This window comes from Cebus imitator, unplaced genomic scaffold (genome assembly GCF_001604975.1).
Source record: "Cebus imitator isolate Cc_AM_T3 unplaced genomic scaffold, Cebus_imitator-1.0 Scaffold155, whole genome shotgun sequence".
NCBI lineage: Eukaryota > Metazoa > Chordata > Mammalia > Primates > Cebidae > Cebus > Cebus imitator.
The window spans coordinates 400,572-420,601 of record NW_016107470.1 but is presented as its reverse complement, the minus strand read 5'-3'; the positions used below and the strand labels follow the sequence as shown (position 1 = coordinate 420,601).

At 42.3% G+C, this 20,030-nt stretch overlaps 1 protein-coding gene across 1 annotated transcript in view; it reads left to right on the top strand.

The window, feature by feature from the left end:
• Positions 1-20,030, top strand: part of DOCK8 (dedicator of cytokinesis 8) — a 246,736-nt gene that overhangs the window by 128,168 nt on the left and 98,538 nt on the right. The window contains exon 15 of the mRNA XM_017543412.2: positions 19,409-19,526. Within this exon, the coding sequence (XP_017398901.1) occupies positions 19,409-19,526 (118 nt within the window). The remainder of the gene's footprint in view (positions 1-19,408; positions 19,527-20,030) is intronic.

The window sequence follows — 20,030 nt, the reverse complement described above, 5'->3', positions numbered from 1 at the left end:
TTTAAAAATCAGTCCTTTGAAGTGGCTTGTTATCTTCTTATGGCACAGCGTTTGGGGAATTGTTCAGTTTTACTTCTTTTGCTATTGGGAGATTGTGGGGGATTCTAGTTTGTAGCTTTGTTGTCCTCAGTTCTGACTTCCTCATGTACTTTACAGATGCCCCCAAAGATCAGCACTCCTCCACCTTTCCCTGGGACTGTTTGGCCATCTCTAAAGCAGAGGTATTTTAACAGCTTTCCCTAATGGATGTCCTGTGGCTTCAGGCCTCAGACAGGCTGCCCTTGGGCCCTCAGCAGAAGTCGGTGTGCCCTGAGGCAAAATATTAGATGCTGCGCCAGGGTTTCCCAAGGGGAGAAACTGAGTGGGAGGTGCAGGGAAGCCCCACAGTACAAAATAAAGCAGACCTGTGGGTAGTTGAAAGGACTGTGTTTTGACAGCTTAATGAGGTAATTGTTTAAAACCATGGCTAATTCACTGGATTTCCTGTGTCTTTTATAGTTAAAAGATGAAATTTCTTTACCCACTGGTATAAACAACAGAAAGATTCTAAAACTTCCAAAAAATGTGCTCTTCCTGCCTTCTCTGTTTCATGTTCTTTGACAACTTTTAAAATGTAAACTGAGATTCATGTAACTGTTAGTGGGAATATTAATATCATAGCTTAATAAGGATAAAATTAGAGGAACTCAGTGGCTCATTTAATGATTTCTAAAGGGTTTCCATGCCCAGGCTGATAATTATACATTTAGCAGTAAGAAAATCTCAAAGCCTATTTCTTATCTTTTCCTAGAGTTATGGCTTTTAAACCCAAGCTGGTCGTTCCCTTTGTATCGCTCCACTTACTTGATAGGCCTGACTTGGGCTGAGCTTTCTCTCCTATCAGCGTTCAATGATAAGTTTAGCAGCGTTCCTAAACTTCTGTCAATCAGCTCACAGGAAACAGACCAGTTTCTTTATCCTATTAACAGGTTTACATTTCTGTTCTCCCCAAGTGTCAGTTAATGTCCTCAAGGGTAATTTGTACAAATATACATGATAATCTCTGAATTTAGAATACAAACTGAGAGACCTTAGAATTCCGATTCATTCTCTTTGGCTCAGACTTGGATGAATTTGCTTCTCGGAGTAGGGGCATGAAAATTATTTTTCATTTAATGTAATCTGTTTCTTCTATCTCCTTCGCCTGTTCCCCAATAGCTCTTCTGAGCTTTTTCGTTCTTCCCTTACTCCCATTGTTGAAAATGTGGCCTCCCCTCATTCTCACCTTTCCAGAAATCTCCCTGTGCTCCACAAGCTTGGCTCATCCCAAACTTGGAGTTCTGTTTTCTCGTGCCCTTCTTCTTGCATTTTCTTCTTTTAAGAGACAGGATCTTGCTCTGTCTCTCAGATTGGAATGCAGTGGCATGATTCTAGCTCACTACAGCCTCAAACTCCTGGGCTCAAGGGGTCCTCCCACCTCAGCCTCCCGAAAAGCTTGGACCACTGGTGTGTGCCACCACACCCAGCTAATTATTTTATTTTCTCTAGAGATAAGGTTTCACTCTGTTGCCCAGGCTGGTCTTGAACTCCTAACCTCAAGCAGTCTTCCTACCTCGGCCTCCGAAAGCACTGGGAGGTGCCACCTTTCTTGTACTTTTTACCTTTGCATTTATTTCCTGGTTACAGTACTTTTAATGGCTGTTGAACAAGATTCTGCCAGTGTATGTGCCATCCAGGACACATTCATGCCACTTTAATTGTCTTAGGACATCAACGAGATAGTCTTACTGGGGAGAGATAAAGGGCGGGGTGTATCGTTTTCCTCTGGCAGGTTTTCTTCCACTTTAATAACCAGCCAACCGACTGGGAAATACATTGATTGATAGCTACTTTCTGTTTTGTAAAGAACAAACATCAGATTAGTGGTTTGTCCTCACTTTGCGGATAAGCAGAATAATAACACCTGTGCTTCCCAATGCCTCTCCCTGCATTTTTTGAAACCAGTATAAATTGTTGGTTAGAGAACAGCCTTAATGGGGAGGAATGTGGAAGAGGAATCACCAAAGGGGGACTAGTCAGCCTGACAGGCAGCAACTCTGGTGCCAAAGAATGGACACAAGGTCAGAGCCGTGTCCCCATCCTGATTGCAAACTTCCTGGGGGTGGCAGAGACTCATACTATTTCTCCCGTCAAGACAAAAATCAGTGTGTTGGAGCTCATGGAGGAAATATTCTTTGGGATTGGCCTGGAAAGGTGATGAGGCCGGTTGACAGTTAGCCTAGTTCACTGGGGTTTGTTGTACCAGCCGGGTGGTGGCACCATGTGGCCACCAGGAGGTGCCAATGACATCCCTAATTTCTCCAGCTTCCTGATAGGTCTTGGTAGGGTCGGGGGTCCACCAGGGTTTGCCTTATATGGCCTACCTCTGACTGAGATTCAACTCTAAGCAGGTAACTGGGGAAGGCCTTTCTCCAGTGAGAAGGTTTTGATGTGATCTCATCATTGGGGACTGAATTGGACCTGGAGAAATCAGTTTTTCTGGAGTCTTGTTTCTAGAGTGGCACCCTAGTCATGGGCAGGTCAGGAGGACAGACAGTTGGTCACTACCTTCAACACCAATCATGGCTGAAAAATAGGGAGTGCCTTTCTCACTCACCAAACAGCAAGGCTAGAAGGTCATCTGCAGTTCTTTCAAATGCCACAAAGCTGTTGTTAGAGCTGCCCATTGGCAAATCATGTACTAGGTTTTTTGTGTTTTGTGTTTTTTTTGAGACAGAGTTTCATCTTGTTGCCAAGGCTGGAGGGCAATGGCACGATCTCAGCTCATTGCAACCTCCACCTCCTGGGTTCAAGCGATTCTCCTGCCTCAGCCTCCCGAGTAGCTGGGATTGCAGGTATAAGCCACCATGCCCAGCTAATTTTGTATTTTTCATAGAGATGGGATTTCTCCATGTTGGTCAGGCTGGTCTCAAACTCCGACCTCAGGTGATCCACCCACCTTGGCCTCCCAAAGTGCTGGGATTATAGGCATGAGCCACCGCTCCTGGCCATGTACTAGTTTTTGACGATCACATTGCAGTCTTCTTTCAGTTTTTTTCCCCTGGTCCTGGAATTAAGGTTCAGCTCCACTTGACAAGTTATCTTCTGTGCAGGAGGAGCAGCCTGTGTTAGCTCATAACATCTAATCAATAGGCATAGAAATATCCACTGAATGGGACTGAGAAAGTGGAATGGGAGAGGAACGTGTGAAGAACAGGAAGTTTTCCCCTTTATGTCCAAAGTCTGTCTACTCAGAGCAACAGGATGGTGATGATGCTTTCTGGTTAAAGATGTCACGGCAACAGTCTTCCCTGGAAAACTCTCTAGCAATAGCCAGCGGCATGCAAACCCTGCGTTTTTGGCACTGTATCCAGTGTTTCCGACTTCCTTGTAGAACTTTCCCTGAAGTCAGTAAGATCCCAGTGGGAATCAGGATTTGCCTAGAAATTTAGCATTTACCTAATCAGTCATTCTCTAGACATGGCAGTACCTCCAAGTGATTCATATGCTTGTGTGGTGGGCATCGAGCATGTGGCGGTTTGGAGAAGGAAGTGGAGAAGGCAGCAGTCGCAGGAGAAATGTTTGATGTTGCTAAACGTCAACCCCACGGCAAGCCTACGACTAGGGGAATGGGAGGCATGGTGCGGGTAGCTGCCGGCACACAGCTCTGGAGATAGCTTCCTGCAAGCTGGAAGGGACTCTGGGCAATAGGCTTTAGCGCCTAACTGCTCCTTCAAGGTCACTGATTGTTACGGCAGCCATGGTACACAGCATTCAGCGTAGAATTATTACTACTACTGAGCATGATCCTCACCATGATGCTCTTGGGGTGGAACACAAGAGCCCAGAGAGAATATGCTTATTTAATGCAACCTCCAATGTTTTCTCCCAGAGTTGAGATGAAACTGAACCAAACTCTAGCATGAGAGTTGGTATCCCAGGTCAGCAGCCAAAAACAATGCTGACGCTTGGCCGGGCATGGTGGCTCATGTCTGTAATCCCAGCACCTTGGGAAGCCGAAGTAGGTGGATCATGAAGTCAGGAGTTTGAGACCAGCCTGACCGACAGAATGAAACCTCATCTCTACTAAAAATACAAAAAAAATTAGCTGGGTGTGATGGTAGGCACCTATAATCCCAGCTACTTGAGAGGCTGAGGCAGGAGAATCACTTGAACCCGGGAGGCGGAGGTTGTAGTGAGCTGAGATCACACCACTGCACTCCAGCCTGGGCAACAGTGTGAGACTCCATCTCAAACAAGCAAACAAACAAACAAACAAACAAATGCTGACACTTAAGTATCTAGCTCTGAAAGAAGTGAAATCTGTAAGAGGGACTGTTAACCCTCAGAATGGTCTGGGGATGCTACCTCCCTTTGTGGACTTGTCACACTGGTGTGAATGTAGGGAGTGGGAACACTTCCTCTCAGCTCCTTCCTCACCATGTGGCATTCAAGGGCAAAGGGAGCACGATGTCTTCCCTTTGAAAAATCTCATATGCCTAGCAATACCCTGTGAATAATGTGGATGCACTCGCCTAACCTATATTATGAGCCCCGGCTGTGTGTCAGACGCTAGGCTCGATGCTGAAACAGATGAGGAGAGGTGGCTGCTTGTCTTTGAAGGCAAATCCCAGCCTCCTAAGAAGCACTAGAACCACAGGCAACCACGCTGGTCTAGGCAGTGGCATGCAATGCAACTTTGTCCTGCAGCCACCTTGAGATCTTTGAAAGTTCTCCTACCTCCAAAACCCGGGCAAATCCTCTCTCTTGCCAAGTGCCTAAAGCAAGGATGTGTTCATAGAGGTAGCTGTGGGCATCTGGCCAATTTATTTCCTAGCAGACCTGCTGTTTCCCCTACTCCCAATACTTTCTTCCCCAACCCAAACCAAGGCATCTGGCAATATTAAAAACATCAGGAATGATAAAACAAGCATTTTAATGAAGATTATTGATTTATTCATTGGCTGTTTCTTTACAGGGGTAGAGAACTAATAAAGGACCTGCCCCAAACAAACAAAAAAAGTCAGCCTCAGTACCAGTAGAAATTGGAAGTGTTCTGGTAGTTATATGTGTTTTTCTCAGCTGGCAGATTTGTTTTAGGAAACTGTTTGCAAAGCCTGGAAAAAATGTGCTCCCTCTGTCTGTTAAAGGAACTTGCAGGTTGGTTGGTGCTCGTTCTCCATCTGACAATAATGTCTGGTGGCCTTAAAAAAAAAAAATACAGCATAGTCCAGATTTGGCATGCAAATGGTGTCTTTAAACTGAACTTTTAGGTAACTTTTAGGTTTTGAGCAAAGCCAAATATTATTGAAATGTCTATTTTGTTGTTATCTGCAGGAGATTTTCATTCAAAATGTGTTGTTTTAGGGGAAAAGGAAGGGTATTTGTAGAAGGTACTTTTCAGCATTCTTCTGATTTTTTATCTGACCTGTCAGAACCTCTTTAGGAGACATTAATTTAGTTCATATAATCACAACTGGAACTAAGGAAAAATTATTTATATTTTTAGAAATTCTCATGTTCTTATACTTCTTTGGAGATTGAATTGACTCCAAAGAGACTATTTTATGATTAAGAATATTTTTGTGGTCGGGTGTGGTGGCTCACACCTGTAATCCCAGAACTTTAGGAGGCCGAGGCGGGTGGATCACCTAAGGTCAGGAATTCGAGACCAGCCTGGCCAACATGGAGAAACCTGATCTCTACTAAAAATACTAAAATTAGCCAGGCATGGTGGTGGGTGCCTGTAGTCCCAGCTACTCAGGAGGCTGAGGCAGGAGAGTTGGTTGAACCAGGGAGGCAGAGGTTGCAGTGAGCTGAGATCATTCCATTCCACTCCAGCCTGGGCAATAGAGCAAGACTCCATCTCAAAACAAACAAACAAAAAGAATATTTTGTATAGGGAGTCATTATATTGTGTCCTTATACCAAGAAGTCCAGTTGAGGTAGAAATTTTACAGAGTAAAGCCATATTTTGAAGGAAACACATATTTAAATATCAAAGAACACTGGACATACAGCTTTTTGAATGTATATACTTGTATTAGTTATCTATTGCTGTGTAACAAAACCTTAACAGCTCAAAACAATAGTCTTTATCTAGCAGTTTATGTAGGTGACACAGGTGCAGCAGAGCTGATGGGTCTGAGCCTTCGGAAGGCTGCAGTGAGGATGTCAGCCTAGGCTGTGCCACCTCAAGGCTCCCCTGGGGGCACATCCACTTCCCAGCTCCTGCCTGCGAGCTCATGGCAGAATGCAGTCGCTCGTGGATTGTTAGGCTGAGGGCCTCAGTTCCTCACTAGTTGTTGGCCAGAGGCTTCCTCAAGTTCCTTAACATGTTTTCTCATGGCGGGGCAGCTCACAGCATAGCAGTTGGCTTCATCAGAACATGCAAGCAGGGGAGCAAGAGGCAGAAAGCAAAATAGAGGCCAGGGTCTTTCCACAGCCTCATCTCAGGAGTGGAACCACATCACTTTGGTCCAATTTTGACAAGCATCACAGTGACTTTTGTCACTACATCAGAAGCGAGTCGCTAGGTCTAGCCCACACTCAAAAGGAGAGGATTTCACTAAGCAAAAATGTCAGGAGGCAGAATCTTTGGGCATTTCATTGGAAGCTGCTAGCGCAGTTCTTAATGACGCAATAACACATTGGACTGGGAGGAGTATGGGGTGGGCAGGTGATGAGGGAGGGCAGGTTAATTCTGTGGATGCTGAGGACAGGGCGCCTCATGAAAAGTGTTCCCATCAGACTGGTGTGTTTCTAGGACATCAGCAATGCATCACTCTCTAATAAAAGAGAAAAATCGCCACTTCATGACAGATATTCAAAGGTGAGGCGTCCCTTACTAAACCACACTCCAAAGAAATAAGCCTGCAAAATAGGGGAAAGTTGTTTTTCACCTAGAAAGCAGATCTCATCCATTTTCTTGTTTTCAAAGTAGTGGGGAGAAACTCTAAGCTGTACATATGAAGGAAGGGACTCATTTCTTCTCTTGCACAGCACCCCACCACCTTGCACACCCCATTCCTCCCTAACTCCCACCCACACACTCACCTCCCAAGCATCTGTAGATCCACATACTTATCATCAAGTCTGTACAGAGTACTGAGTGACATGGTCACTGCAGCTAAGGAAAGGTAAGATTTGCAGGCTGTCTGAAATGTTTCTTGCTAAAGTAGTTCCAATCCTTCCCCCATTTAGAATAAAATACATTCTTAGTAAATTATATTTAGGCAGAAAAAATAAAAACCACACTGGAAATAAGATTCTCATAAACCAACTGGGGGCTTAAGCTGGTAAACACATTTCCAGGCCAGCCCTGTACAGTAACCATGAGACAAATAAGACACAACATCCAGATCGCTTAGACCCTTCAAACCACATCCTGGATCCAAGGGGAGTGGCTGCGGGTTAGGAAAGATACCTTTATCCAGTAGACCTTTTGACTATCTTGTCAATCTCAAGTTTAAGAAAAAAATCGTAGAGTAAAAAATTGGGTTTTGGGTCCCTTCCCACCTTCCCTTGCTTCCTCACCCTCCTTAAGCCTCTAAGCACCCAGATCCTCCCCAAAGCAGTGCTTCCTGGTAAGTGATTACCCCATCCTCTTTTTATCGCTTTTCTTCACGCACACCTTCAGTCCATAAATCCAAGCTTTTTGTAAGGAGGGAGGTGAGTGAGCTAATTAATACTAAGGTGAGAGTGAATTATATATAAACCTCATACTGTATTAAGTCTAAGCAGTGTTTCAGAAGAAAATTTGCTAACATGGACATCTTACTTGAAAAAAATTCAGTTCAACAAAGTATGGTTTAGAAATCATTTTCAATCAGGATTGGAGAGAGGTTTTTTTTGTTTGTTTGTTTTTTGTTTTGTTTTTTTCTTAAAGCAGATTTCTCCAGCAGATTTTGAATGCTTGGATATTCGTGATTCTTTTCAATGGGAATCTGATCTGGATAAGACCTAAGACCGTAAACACTGTAGCTTTCCATTTGGGTCTTTTGTTATTGAAAACTAGTTGGACTTAAACACGTTAAGTGGGTTTTAAGGATGGCTGCTTTCACCCGTTTCTAAAAGAGAGCATTCTTGAGGATCTGCTTTATTTAGCAGAAAGAATGCTCATTTTCCAGTCTCTCAGTCACAAGGAAATTTTTACTTATCTCATAAAAAAGACTGGGATGGGGATTAATGTAATAGAAAAGGTATATTACAAATATCATAGCAGCTATATTTAGTTAATTCATGTTCAAAGATAAATTAGTAGTAGTAATAAGAGTAGTGCTTATAAGATCACCATATCTGATGTTCAAATTGCAGATCACCAGTTGAAAAAGCACGGATTTTTCCCCCTGGGAGGAAATCTTTAAAAGTGACACCATAAGAGACATTAAGGCTGGCTGTTGTTTTATTTCTCTTCCTCTCTTTTTCTCTCTCTCTCTCCGTCATTTAATTTCTGACCTTGAGTGCATTTTTTTAGCATTACAAAATGGTAGAAAAAGAATATTGAGTCATTTATTGTAGTGCTTGTGAACAATTTGATACCGTTTCGTTCTGGTTTCTTAACTGCATTTGCTGATTGTGAGGGGTGTAGTGGTCCCTGATGTTCAGAGAGCAGTACCAGCATTTACGCAAAACATTGCAGCCTGGCCCATGGAGCACAGGGGTTACTAAAAGGCCAGCTGCTGCTTGCCATAACACCCCCAGGGCCTCCTTCTCATCTTGCACCATTTCCCAGGGCAGACAGCCTTGTGGGGCTCCGACTGGTGCACTGGAATGTTTCACCTTCCATTTTTCTTGCTCTGATTTCTGAAGACGGAATGTTCTCTTCACCCCACACATCAGGGGGTTTCCTTCTGTTTTCATTTTTCACTGGTTCCTTTGTGAATTTGCACTTGGAGCTAACTTAAAAACATTGGAAGCAGCAATAAACACAAATAATAGCATGAGGCCATGGCCACAGAATGCCAAGACAGGACACGGCTCTTGTTTTGTTTTTTACACATTTATTTATGAAGCTTCTCCTTCTGTTTATTTATTTACTTATTTATTTCTTGAGACAGGGTCTCACGTTGTCACCCACGCTGGAGTGCAAGCATGACCATAGCTCACTGCAGCCTTGAACTCCTGGAATCAAGTGATCTTCCAGCCTCAACCTTCTGAGTAGCTGGGATTACAGGCACACACCACCATGCCTGACTAGTTAAAAAAGAATTTCTTTTATAGAGATGGGGTCTCACTGTGTTCCCCAGACTAGTCTCGAACTCCTGGGCTCAAACAGTCCTCCTGCCTTGACCTCTCAAAGTGCTGGGATTACAGGGATGAGCCACTGTGCCCAGCTCCTTTCCATCCCAAAAAGTGTCTGGGGCAGTTATAGAGATTGTATAACAAGGTATAAAATTTCTAAGTGAAAGGAAAATAAGGAGAGAGAAATCTGAATGTGTGTAAGGTCAATATGTACACAGAATGTTTCTTAAGGCCTTTGACAATTCCTTTAAAAATCATGGGCAATCTGGGCATGGTGGCTTACACCTGTAATCCCAGCACTTTGGGAGGCCAAGGTGGGCAGATCACTTAAGGTCAGGAGTTCCAGACCAGCCTGGCCAACATGGTGAAACCCCATCTCTACTAAAAATATAAAAATTAGCCAGGCATGGTGGCACATACCTATAGTCCCAGCTTCTTGGAAGGCTGAGGCAGGAGAATCACTCAAGCCCAAAAGGTGAAGGTTGCAGTGAGCCAAGATTGTGTCACTGCACTCCAGCCTGGGCAACAGAGGAAGACTCCATTTCAAAAAAAAAAAGTCACCTGCAAATTTGAGCTTCCTAACAGCCAAGCAAAAAAGGGAATCACAATGAACATTAAGATTCATATGTCTGCCAATTTAAAAACAAACCAGTTCTCTTAGATCAGTGATTCTCAAACTTGAATGTACATTTGAGATACCTGGTGCATTGTTAAAATGTAGGTTCTGATCTAGCAGGTCTGTGGTGCATTTCTAATTGGCTTGCAGGCAGTGTTATGCAGATGCTGATGCTGATGCTGCCGTTGATGCTGCTCCTCCCTGGACCACCCTTTGAGTGGTGAAGTTTTAGCTCACTCATAAGAATGTATTTACAAAGCATCCTCCCACTTTAAAAATATAGCCATGTTAGGTATACAGGTTTCTCAGGTAACTTCAGAACATATAAAATACTGAATTTTGAGATTTCTAACTTTAATTTGCTCTTTCTATATTTAAAACATCTAACACCAAGAGACAGCATTCTCATTTTCAGTTAACTACGTTATTTCAAACCTTAAAAAAACACCTCATAGGTTTTTTGGAGTAATATTCCTTTGGGCCCTTGTAAACGTGATAAGACTACATTACAGTCAAGTTCTGATGAGTCTAATTGTTGACCGGAGAGATTGTTTACTGTTGTTCTTAGAAGTAGCAGTGGTTACAGGCATCGGGTCTATTTCAGAGCACTTGGATTTGAATTGCACTGCGCCACCTGCTGGCTGTGTTACCTGGTACAAGTTACACATCCTCTCCATGCCTCGGTTTTATCATCTGCTGAATGAGACTAATAGGTACCTGTCATTGATGCTTATAACAGTGCCTGCATAGAGTAAGAATGAAACAATGTTAGCTATTTTTATTATTACATTTAAAATAGATTTTGCTGGCAGTGAAATATGAGTGATAAAATCATCTGCTCAGCGGTTTTCCTTGCGTAAGTACCTTAAAATAATGTATCTAGATTTGCAGTTTTGTTCTGAATCCTTAGATAAAAGATACCAGATAATCAGAAGATGTTACTGACATTACTAGGCATCTGAAGTTCACTCTGATGAATCAGTCTATTTACAACAAATTGCTGTAGACAGTAAAAAGCGCCATCCTTTTCCTGTAGTTTTTGAATGACAGCATCTTTGTTCATGCAATTGGTTTTGCTGCGTTTCCACTTCAGTAAATAGTTCATCAATTCTTTGGCTCGGTCTTTGCAAACAAAACAAAAAACAGCTTCAGAGGGAGAATTTTAAAACAAAAAAAAAAAAGAAAAAAATTACTTTGAAATTGCCAAAATTGTTTGGCTGAAAGAGGTTATTTAGAAAAACAGAGCTTTTTATGCATAAGCCTGTTTCAGGGGTGTTGTATCAGAATTGCATGTTGCTAGTAATTTGCTATCAAACCAACACTTGTGTTTCAAGCTTTTAAAAAATGAATAAAATAGGCTGGGTGCAGTGGCTCATGCCTGTAACCCCAGCACTTGGGAGGCCAAGACGGGCAGATCACTTGAGGTCAGGAATTCAAGACCAGCTTGGCCAACATAGTAAAACCCCATCTCTACTAAAAATACTAAATAAGATTAGCCAGGCCTGGTGGTGCACTCCTGTAGTCCCAGCTACTCAGGAAACTGCGGCAGGAGAATCACTTGAATCTGGGAGGTGGAGGTTGCAGTGAGCCAAGATCGTGCTGCTGTACTCCAGCCTGAGCAACAGAGCAAGACTCCGTCTCAAAAAAAAAAAAAAAAGAATAAAATAGAAACACCGATTTTTCTGGTATTTTATCCCCTCTCCAATATCTATACCAAAGGCATTTTTAAGATTTCCCTAAGCTGGAAGCACCAGACCACATGTTATTTAAAACATGCTAAGTTGTACCTACTTCCTCCTGATTATGTATACTTTCTGTATAATTGTATAACAGTCTGCAAAGTAGCAGGAAAAAATTTTGCCTTCAGGTTAAATTCAGAAGTGTTGCCATTGGCTAACTGCAAAATTTTGCATTTGGTAAGCATTTAATTTAAAATTTATTAATTTTGGTTTTGAGTTTTACTTTCCATATTTTTAGAGCCAATAACTTTTAAAGTCTCAGACATTTTTGTGGAATTCTAAGTTGTTCATAGATCCTAGGTGCTGTGTTTGTCAGCCCGAGAACTTAAATTGCCCTGCCAAAAACCCAACCGCAGCTCAGAGTAGGAAATTGTCAAACACTTAGTAACTGGTAAGCAAATGGATTTCAGTCACTAATGGAACTGAAGGAATGGAGTGCTCCCTCAAAAAGAGCATTTCAGCTAGTCACAGTGGCTTGGACTTGTAATCCTAGCACTTTGGGAGGTCCAGGCATGAGGACCACTGGAGCCTAAGAGTTCAAGACCAGCCTGGGTAACATAGGATGACCTCACCTCTACAAAAAATAGAAATAAAAAATTATCCAGGCACTGTGTTGGCTTGCACCTGTAGTCCCAGAAACTTGAGAGGCTGAGGCAGAGGATTGGCTTGAGCCCAGGAAGTTGAGGCTGCAGTGAGCTGTTTTGATCACACCACTGCACTCCAGCCTGGGCGACAAAAGCATAGACTCCATCTCCAGAAAAAAGAGGCTATGAAAGAGGAAGGCAGGGGGATGTTAATCAGAGAGACACAAAGGCTGGGAGAGACTGAAAGAGAGGCAGAGAGAAATACACATGCAAATTAAAGGCAGACTGAGAGAAGTGGAAAAATGAAGAGAGAATCCCAGATAGATTGGTTGATTTCTCAGGTAACAATCCTGCAGAGTGTTTAAAGTTGCATTTTAAAAGGCACTCAGTTGGTTCACGCAATCCTAGTAAGAAGATCATCTTAATTAGCATCCTATTTTGCAGTTTTCAAAGCAGTTCTTAGGCATCATTGCATTTAAAACTTGGCTCCAACCCTTTTATTACAGGTTAGGAAATTGACTTGTTCACCTTATAAAGCATTTTGCGATTTTTTGAAGGACATTTCCACCCATTATCTAATCACAAGTCTCCATACATTCCATCTCCCCTGGTATAAAGGCAGCTTAAATTACAAGCACTACTGAGATTGAAAAGGCAATGGAGAGAATGCAGGCTACAAAATCAGTGACTTTTTTTTTTTCTTTTTGTTAAAGCATATATTTGATATTACTACTTTGTTTTAGGCTGTACACTGAAATAAGGAAAAGAAAACCAAAATTGACACCAATTTTATTTCAAAATAAAATCTACTTTTTTTACTCTTCCACATCATCTTCTAGCTGCTAGCCTTTGTGCATATTCAATGTTTGCATATTTATAGCCCTGTCAAAGATAAAATATTATTTTTGGAATTTTCACTCAACATTATACCCTGAGTATTGGCCATTTAACTCATCGCGGTCCCACTTTTGAAGAGATACCCAGGAGGAACCACCAAGGGTCGTTCGACCTCGACCAACTGTAGATAATACTTTGTCTCTCTTTGGGATTTTTAAGGTCCTGTAAGTAAAATATTTTCAGATTACAGAAGGCTTGGGATTCTGGCTTTATCACATGACTGATTGGTCCTCCGTGATCTCCTTGGTAGATGTGGGAATCAGTGACACAGTGCTTTTTACTCAAAATATGGTTTAGCTTACCATCACCAGGAATGGGTGATGCATATTGTGAAGGTTTATTTGTACGTCCACTCTTGTTAACCACGCTTTTTCACAGGAGAAATAACCCCAACTTCATGAGTCCTATTTCCATTACCTGTTTGCCAGTCTGTTAATACAACGGCCAACTCAAATGATCAGTAATGATTGACTCATCATGGCATCATCCATCGCCTTTGTCACAGAAAGTCCACTTGCCTTGAAGAATACAGCATCTTCCAACTTTGCTCCAGAAACTTCGGCTCCTTGTTAAATCCCTCCACATAGGTCATCTCTGCAACCAGTTGGCGCTGGAGCTCAGCAGCCAGCTGATGGGGCCTTCACACCTCTTGTCGAGTTGCTCCTCTCTCCTCTCAAAGCCCTTTTTCCTTCTTTCCTGCTGGCTGGCCTAGAAGCTCAGCTAAAGAGATATTCAAAGGGTCCAGTTGCTTAAACAGAAGACCGGTGTGCTTTTTGCTGTAATTCATTTGTTCCTTGGGCTCAGCTCTAAGCTGTAGAAGCCCATGGGAGAGCACGCTGATGTCACCTTGGGAATAAGTAACAGGGTCAGGCTTTTCTGTTTGTTTCCTTGCACCAGATAAGGCATAGGATAAACTTAGGAGAAGCCAAAGTGATGTTTTCACATTGTGGCTTTGAATGATTTCAAGGTCCCTTGGTTACTCTGTTCTCAGCAAAGGAAATAGAAGATGGTCCCGAGATGGTACAAGCAGAGTGTTTGGTTGACAGTTTGATCTAAAAATGACCAGATTCCACAAGTTAACCCCTAGAGCTGCTCAATCACTGCAGTTTAAAAATAAGTTGAAGACTCGTTATTGAATCAGTGGAAAGAATTTAGAGTTTCCAAAATAGTTTGTAATCAAAAAAAGCCATCTGAGGGGGCCCTGGAGGGAAAATTGCTGATGAATACCAAACGTCCAGCTCTCAGTGTAGCAATATATATGACTGAAGAAAAACATTTTTGTCCACATTTGAAGAAAGATAAGATTATACTAAATGCCTGGCACATACACTGAACCTTTAGTTACTGAGAAAGCTTTCAAAATAACTCTGCCATAACAAGTGGCAAGTTACTAAGGTCATGGGCTGTCCTCTCAAAAATCATGCTTCTCTGGCTAGCATGAGACACTTCATTTATCACATATGAAGCATATGAGCCTGTTTATCAGTCTGTTAATAATTATTCTTATCTGGCTTGGGCTCTGGGTTACTGGCCATGTAGGCGGATCTTCCCTCCCAACGGAAAACATTATTATTCTCTTGTATTCATTTCTTTAAAAGCATATGGATTTAACAAAACATATTACTTAGCACTCTTACTGATTTAGAAATATAGGCTGGGTGTGGTGGCTCACGCCTGTAATCCCAACACTTTGGGAGGCTGAGGCAGGTAGATCATGAGGTCAAGAGCTCGAGATCATCCTGGCCAACATGGTGAAACCCCATCTCTACTAAAAATACAAAAATTACCTCGGTGTGGTGCCGCACGCCTGTAGTTCCAGCTACTCAGGAGGCTGAGGCAGGAGAATCGCTTGAATCTGGGAGGCGGAGCTTGTAGTGAGTCGAGATTGCACCACTGCACTCCAGTCTGGTGACAGAGCAGGACTCCATCTCAAAAAAAAAAACCAAAACAAAACAAAACAAAATGATGACCCTTAGGAAATGAATCTTCTTAAAAAGAATTTTAGGCAACTCATTTAACCTTCCTGGGAGCTAGTTTCCTGGCCTTGAAAAAATGGGATGTTGGAGTAAATTCTCTTGATGTTTCCTTCCAGCTGCGTGCTCAGTGGAGAGCACAGGCAGTTTGGGGCAGGACACTAAGTATCTGTGGCGGTGATGTTTGGATACAGGGGTAAGCAACCCCTTTGGAAGCAACGTGCAAAATTGCTGAACAGCCATGGGGGTGCATGGGAATGGGTGGTGGTGCCCCTGTATTGGAGTGAAAGAGACGAGTGTGGTGGTAAGTCTGGCAGGGCTACTATTGTTCTGATTTACACAGTCCCTTTCATCCAGCTACTTCAAGGCAACTTCACAAACTCTGGCTCATTATTCCTTCAAACACGGCATTAAAGAAAGGTTGATTGACGTCTTTTAATTAATTCAAAGATGATGAAGCTGAGCATTACAGAATTTAAAGGAATTCTTCCAAAAGTATGCTGTACTGCAGAGGGTCGAGATATATCAAGTGTTCATCACAGCTTTATAACTGAAGCAAGGAAATAACCTAAACACTTATTTTTAGAGGAGACCATTGTAAATTACGGCATATTCAGAATATTCAATACCATGCACCCATTAAAATCATGTTTATCAAGAATAGTCAGTCATAACTGAACATTTAGTGTCATAAAAAAGATAAAGCTTTGTACATACAGTATGATAAAAATGTTTTATGTGGCCAGACGTAGTGACTTATGCCTATAATCTCAGCACTTTGGGAGGCCAACGCAGGAATATCACTGAAGGCCAGGAGTTCAAGACAGCCTAGGCAACACAGTGAGACCCTGTCTCTACAGAAAATTTAAAAATTAGCCAGGTGTCATGATGCATGCCTGCTGTTCTAGCTACTTGGGAGGCTGAGGCTGGAGGATCACTGGAGCCCAGGAGGCTGAGGCTGCAGTAAGCTGTAATCACACCACCACATTCCAGCCTGGGCAACACAGAGTGAAATCCTATCTCAAAAATTAAAAAAAAAAAAAAAAAAGTTTAATGTGTAGAGGAGAAAAGACAAAATATAAATGTTTTAAAGTATTAACGGTGATCTTTCTTGGTACAGTGGTATATTGAGAAGCTGCTATTCTTTTCTTTATAGTGTTATGTACTTTTAAGTTATCCATGGTTGAAAAAAATGGGCACACATTACTTTCATAGTCATCTCTGTATATGATAATCATATGATTATGAAAGAGGGAGTGTGTGTGTGAAAGTGGAACAGGTGAATGAAATAGAATGGCAGGGAAGACATTGGAAGATATGACGTACACGCTGAACCCCAAAAATGAGAAGACCCAGCCATTTAGTGAACAGGGAAGCACTCTGGGAAACAGAAGGCACAGAGGAAGGAATAAGTTTGGAATGTTCTAGGTTTTGAAAAAGGCCAGCATGGGAGAATGATGACAGATAAGGTCAGAGCCATTGCCAAGGCCCAGGTCATGCAGGACCCATGATAAAAAGTTTGGGAAACCCTTGTAGGGCCTGACATAATTTATTTTACATTTTTGAAAGATCCTTCTCATCAATATATGAAGAAGATTGTAAGAGGCAAGTGTAGACGTCAAGATCTATTGAGAAGGTTTTGCAGGGGTCCATGTGAGAATGAGGGTGGTTCAGAGTAGAGAGACAGGGCAAAGTGGGCTGGAGTGAGGATCTGACTTGTTAGCCATGTGGAGGAAATAATTATCATAATGGCCATCATTTACGTTTTTAGGGGGGCCATGTAACTTCAGTATATTTTCAGTGTTCACATTTTTGGGTTTACAGATTTGTGCTTGATAAGGTACACAAGTAAATCACTGGTCATATACCATGCCTTTAAAAGCATATATCATGCCTCTATTCTAATGATAATAATGGAAGCCTACTGCTAGTCGTAAAACTTACCTGTTCAGAGAAGGCTCTTTCTTTTTCCAGAGAAGTCTTCTAGATTTCAATTGGTGCTCATTAATGCTCACCACAGCCCTCTGAAGTCAGTGTAATTGTGCTTTGGGAAAGCTAAGTAACTTGCCAAAGGCCGTGCAGCTAAAAGAAGCAAAAGCTGGATTCAAATCCCGGCTCTCTGGCTCCAGAGAGAACACCCTCATCCCCTCTCTGACATTAGCTCTGCTTTTTGATTGGTGGCAGTGGAGATGAACAGAAGAGAGCAGTGAGCAGAGAGGAGTCTGTAACCCCCACACATCCCTGCACCGCAACTGTAAACTGTCTTCCGTCCTCATATACTATATCCATGTCCACTCCTGACAGCATCAGTGGCTCAACCATATCTACCTGCATCAGGGTTTTAGGCTGCATCAGTTTAGACAGAGCAAGCTTTGGGAGGTGCTGCTTAGATGGCCATATGGTTGAGTGGAAACAGCACTGTACTGGGTCTCTGACTGCTCTGTGGTTCATTCACCATGTGTCTCATCTTGAAAACTTGGGGCTCAGTCTAGGTGCCCCCTGGCCTTAGCACTTCAGAATGCTATGCTAATTCCTTTATTGTGTCATGGCCTGTTGTCTACTTTTCTGGGAAGACATCTACACCTCACTGGTATTTGAAGCTCGCTGAGTGTTGTCATAGATCAGCCCAGGAAGTCACAGGGTACAGTAGCTCAGATCCGTTCCCAGGACTGGTCCAGCCCCACTCTGCCTCCAGGGAGTCACCCAAAATAGAGAGATGGAGGTAAAATAAGACCTAGGAATCTGTTTATTTGCCTACATGGCCTTTGAACTTGCACATCCAACGTAACAGCTCCTGTGTGTTCTTGACAGTTCTAATTATCGTTTTTCCTGTCAGATACCTGAGAGCATTCATTATTTTGCAAGAGATCTGAGTAGACAATTCTTGTGCCCTATCTTTTCTTTCCTTGATGTGAGATGTTCTTCTGTGACTAGATAAGTTTATCTCAACGTTTCCCCAAGTAATTTCTCAGAACATTAGTTTCATAAAATATACCGTGAAAAAATGAATAAATGAAAGGAGTTCTGAGGGCAAAACATTTGGGGAAAGAAGAGTCTGTCTCCCTCTAAGGCATTCCCAGGGCACAGTAACCTGTTCATCTCACTTGCCCCGGTCTTCCCCAACTACATCTGCTCAACCCTCTCCCCTTCCCCCACACTTGTTAATAGTTTGCAGAACATTAGGGATCTGTGGGACAGGCTAGGAAATGCAGGTTGACATGCCACTGTTAATACCTAGAAAATTAAGGCAAACTCGTCCCTGAGAGATGTCAAGATAGCACAGTATGAAAAGGCTATACTTAGCAGGGCTTTTATCTGAGAGAATATAGCACAGTGGTTATGAGTGTGACTCTGGAACTAGGCAGTCGGGGTTCAATTCCCAGCTCTGCCATTTAGTTATATGATATGGGATGTATCACCTAACATCTCTGTATCTCATTTGTTCCTCACTTGTGACATGGGGATGATGACAGTGATAATAGTACCTACCTATAGGATAACTATGAGAATTAACCAAATTAATAAATATGAAGTATTTGGAAATTGGCCTGACTCAGGATCTAAGTCCTATACAAATGTTAGTATCACTATTATTGTTTCTTCAAGCCAGGAATATACTTCATCAAATATGCATACATTCATTCCTTCCTTCAACAAATATTTACTTAGTGCTGCTATGTCCCAGGCACCATGCTAGCTGCTAGAGATACATCAGTGGATCAGAAACATCAGAGAAAAATCCCTATCTTTGTGGAACTTACATTTGAGTGGAATCTACTACAAATAATGCAAATAGAAAAACATATGCAAGTTACCCAGGCACTGCGTAGCCTAGTTGTCAAATGAATGGATATATCATTCATATTGTTGTTGTTATACAGTAATTGAGCTTGGGGGCTTGAGCTGTTATCTTAGATGAGAACAGAAGGAGACTACTACATAAAAATTAGGAAGGGAAAAAGAGAAGAATGACATTAGGCCATCACCTGTGGCCATGAGTTTTATTTAAAATGAGCGGGACCAGTTTTGCTTTCTTTATCTGACTGTCGGAGATAGTTACCTCTAGGCAGATTTCCACATTCCAAGGCATTAAGACGTTCTGAGCTGCAGCACTCTTTACTTGTAGCAAAACAGAGAGCAATAGGGGCTATTTTCAGATGACTGTGGCTAAAGAGGAAGAATCAAGTAATTCACTCTCTCCTCCAATAATAATTCACTTCAAGAGGAAAAAGTCCTTTGGAAAAACACCCCATGAATGGAAGTCTCAGCATTTGCTGCAAACTTAGTTAAAATAAACTCTAGACCTTTTTCATTAACTCTTTATCTCTTCTTTTTCAGAAATCTTCTCTATGTGTACCCACAGAGGCTGAACTTTGCTAACAAACTAGCATCAGCCCGGAACATTACAATAAAGATCCAGTTTATGTGTGGAGAAGATGCTGGCAACGCAATGCCGGTAAGGAGGGAAATGAACATTTGCCTCATATCAGGGTGGGCTGCACACCCTGTCACTTCACATGGATCACATCCAGGTCTCATCAGGGTACAGAGTCTGTCTATTCCTGGCCAGCACTGCTCAGCATGTGCAAGGACTTCTGTTTCCAGGATAACAATGGGGAAACAGGGTCAGTCTTACTTGAAAAATCTCTTAACTTATCCTGTAGTGAGCTTGGAACATACAGATTGTTTTAGAGGATTAAAAAAATCATAAATCTTTCCATACTGCCCTTAGGACCACCCCACTCTGAAAGCATGCAAAGTAAAGCGATGGCTCTGCATGTGCGCCATGTTTGCTGAGTGTCTTCCATGCACACACTATACACACTGTGTTTGCACACACTGTGTTATACACTTACCCAAGCCTCGGACCACATTGCTCATAAATATGAAGTACTGCCTAGTAATTATAAACACACACCTTCTAGGAGTGGATCTTCATCCTGAGGCAAAGTATAAATCA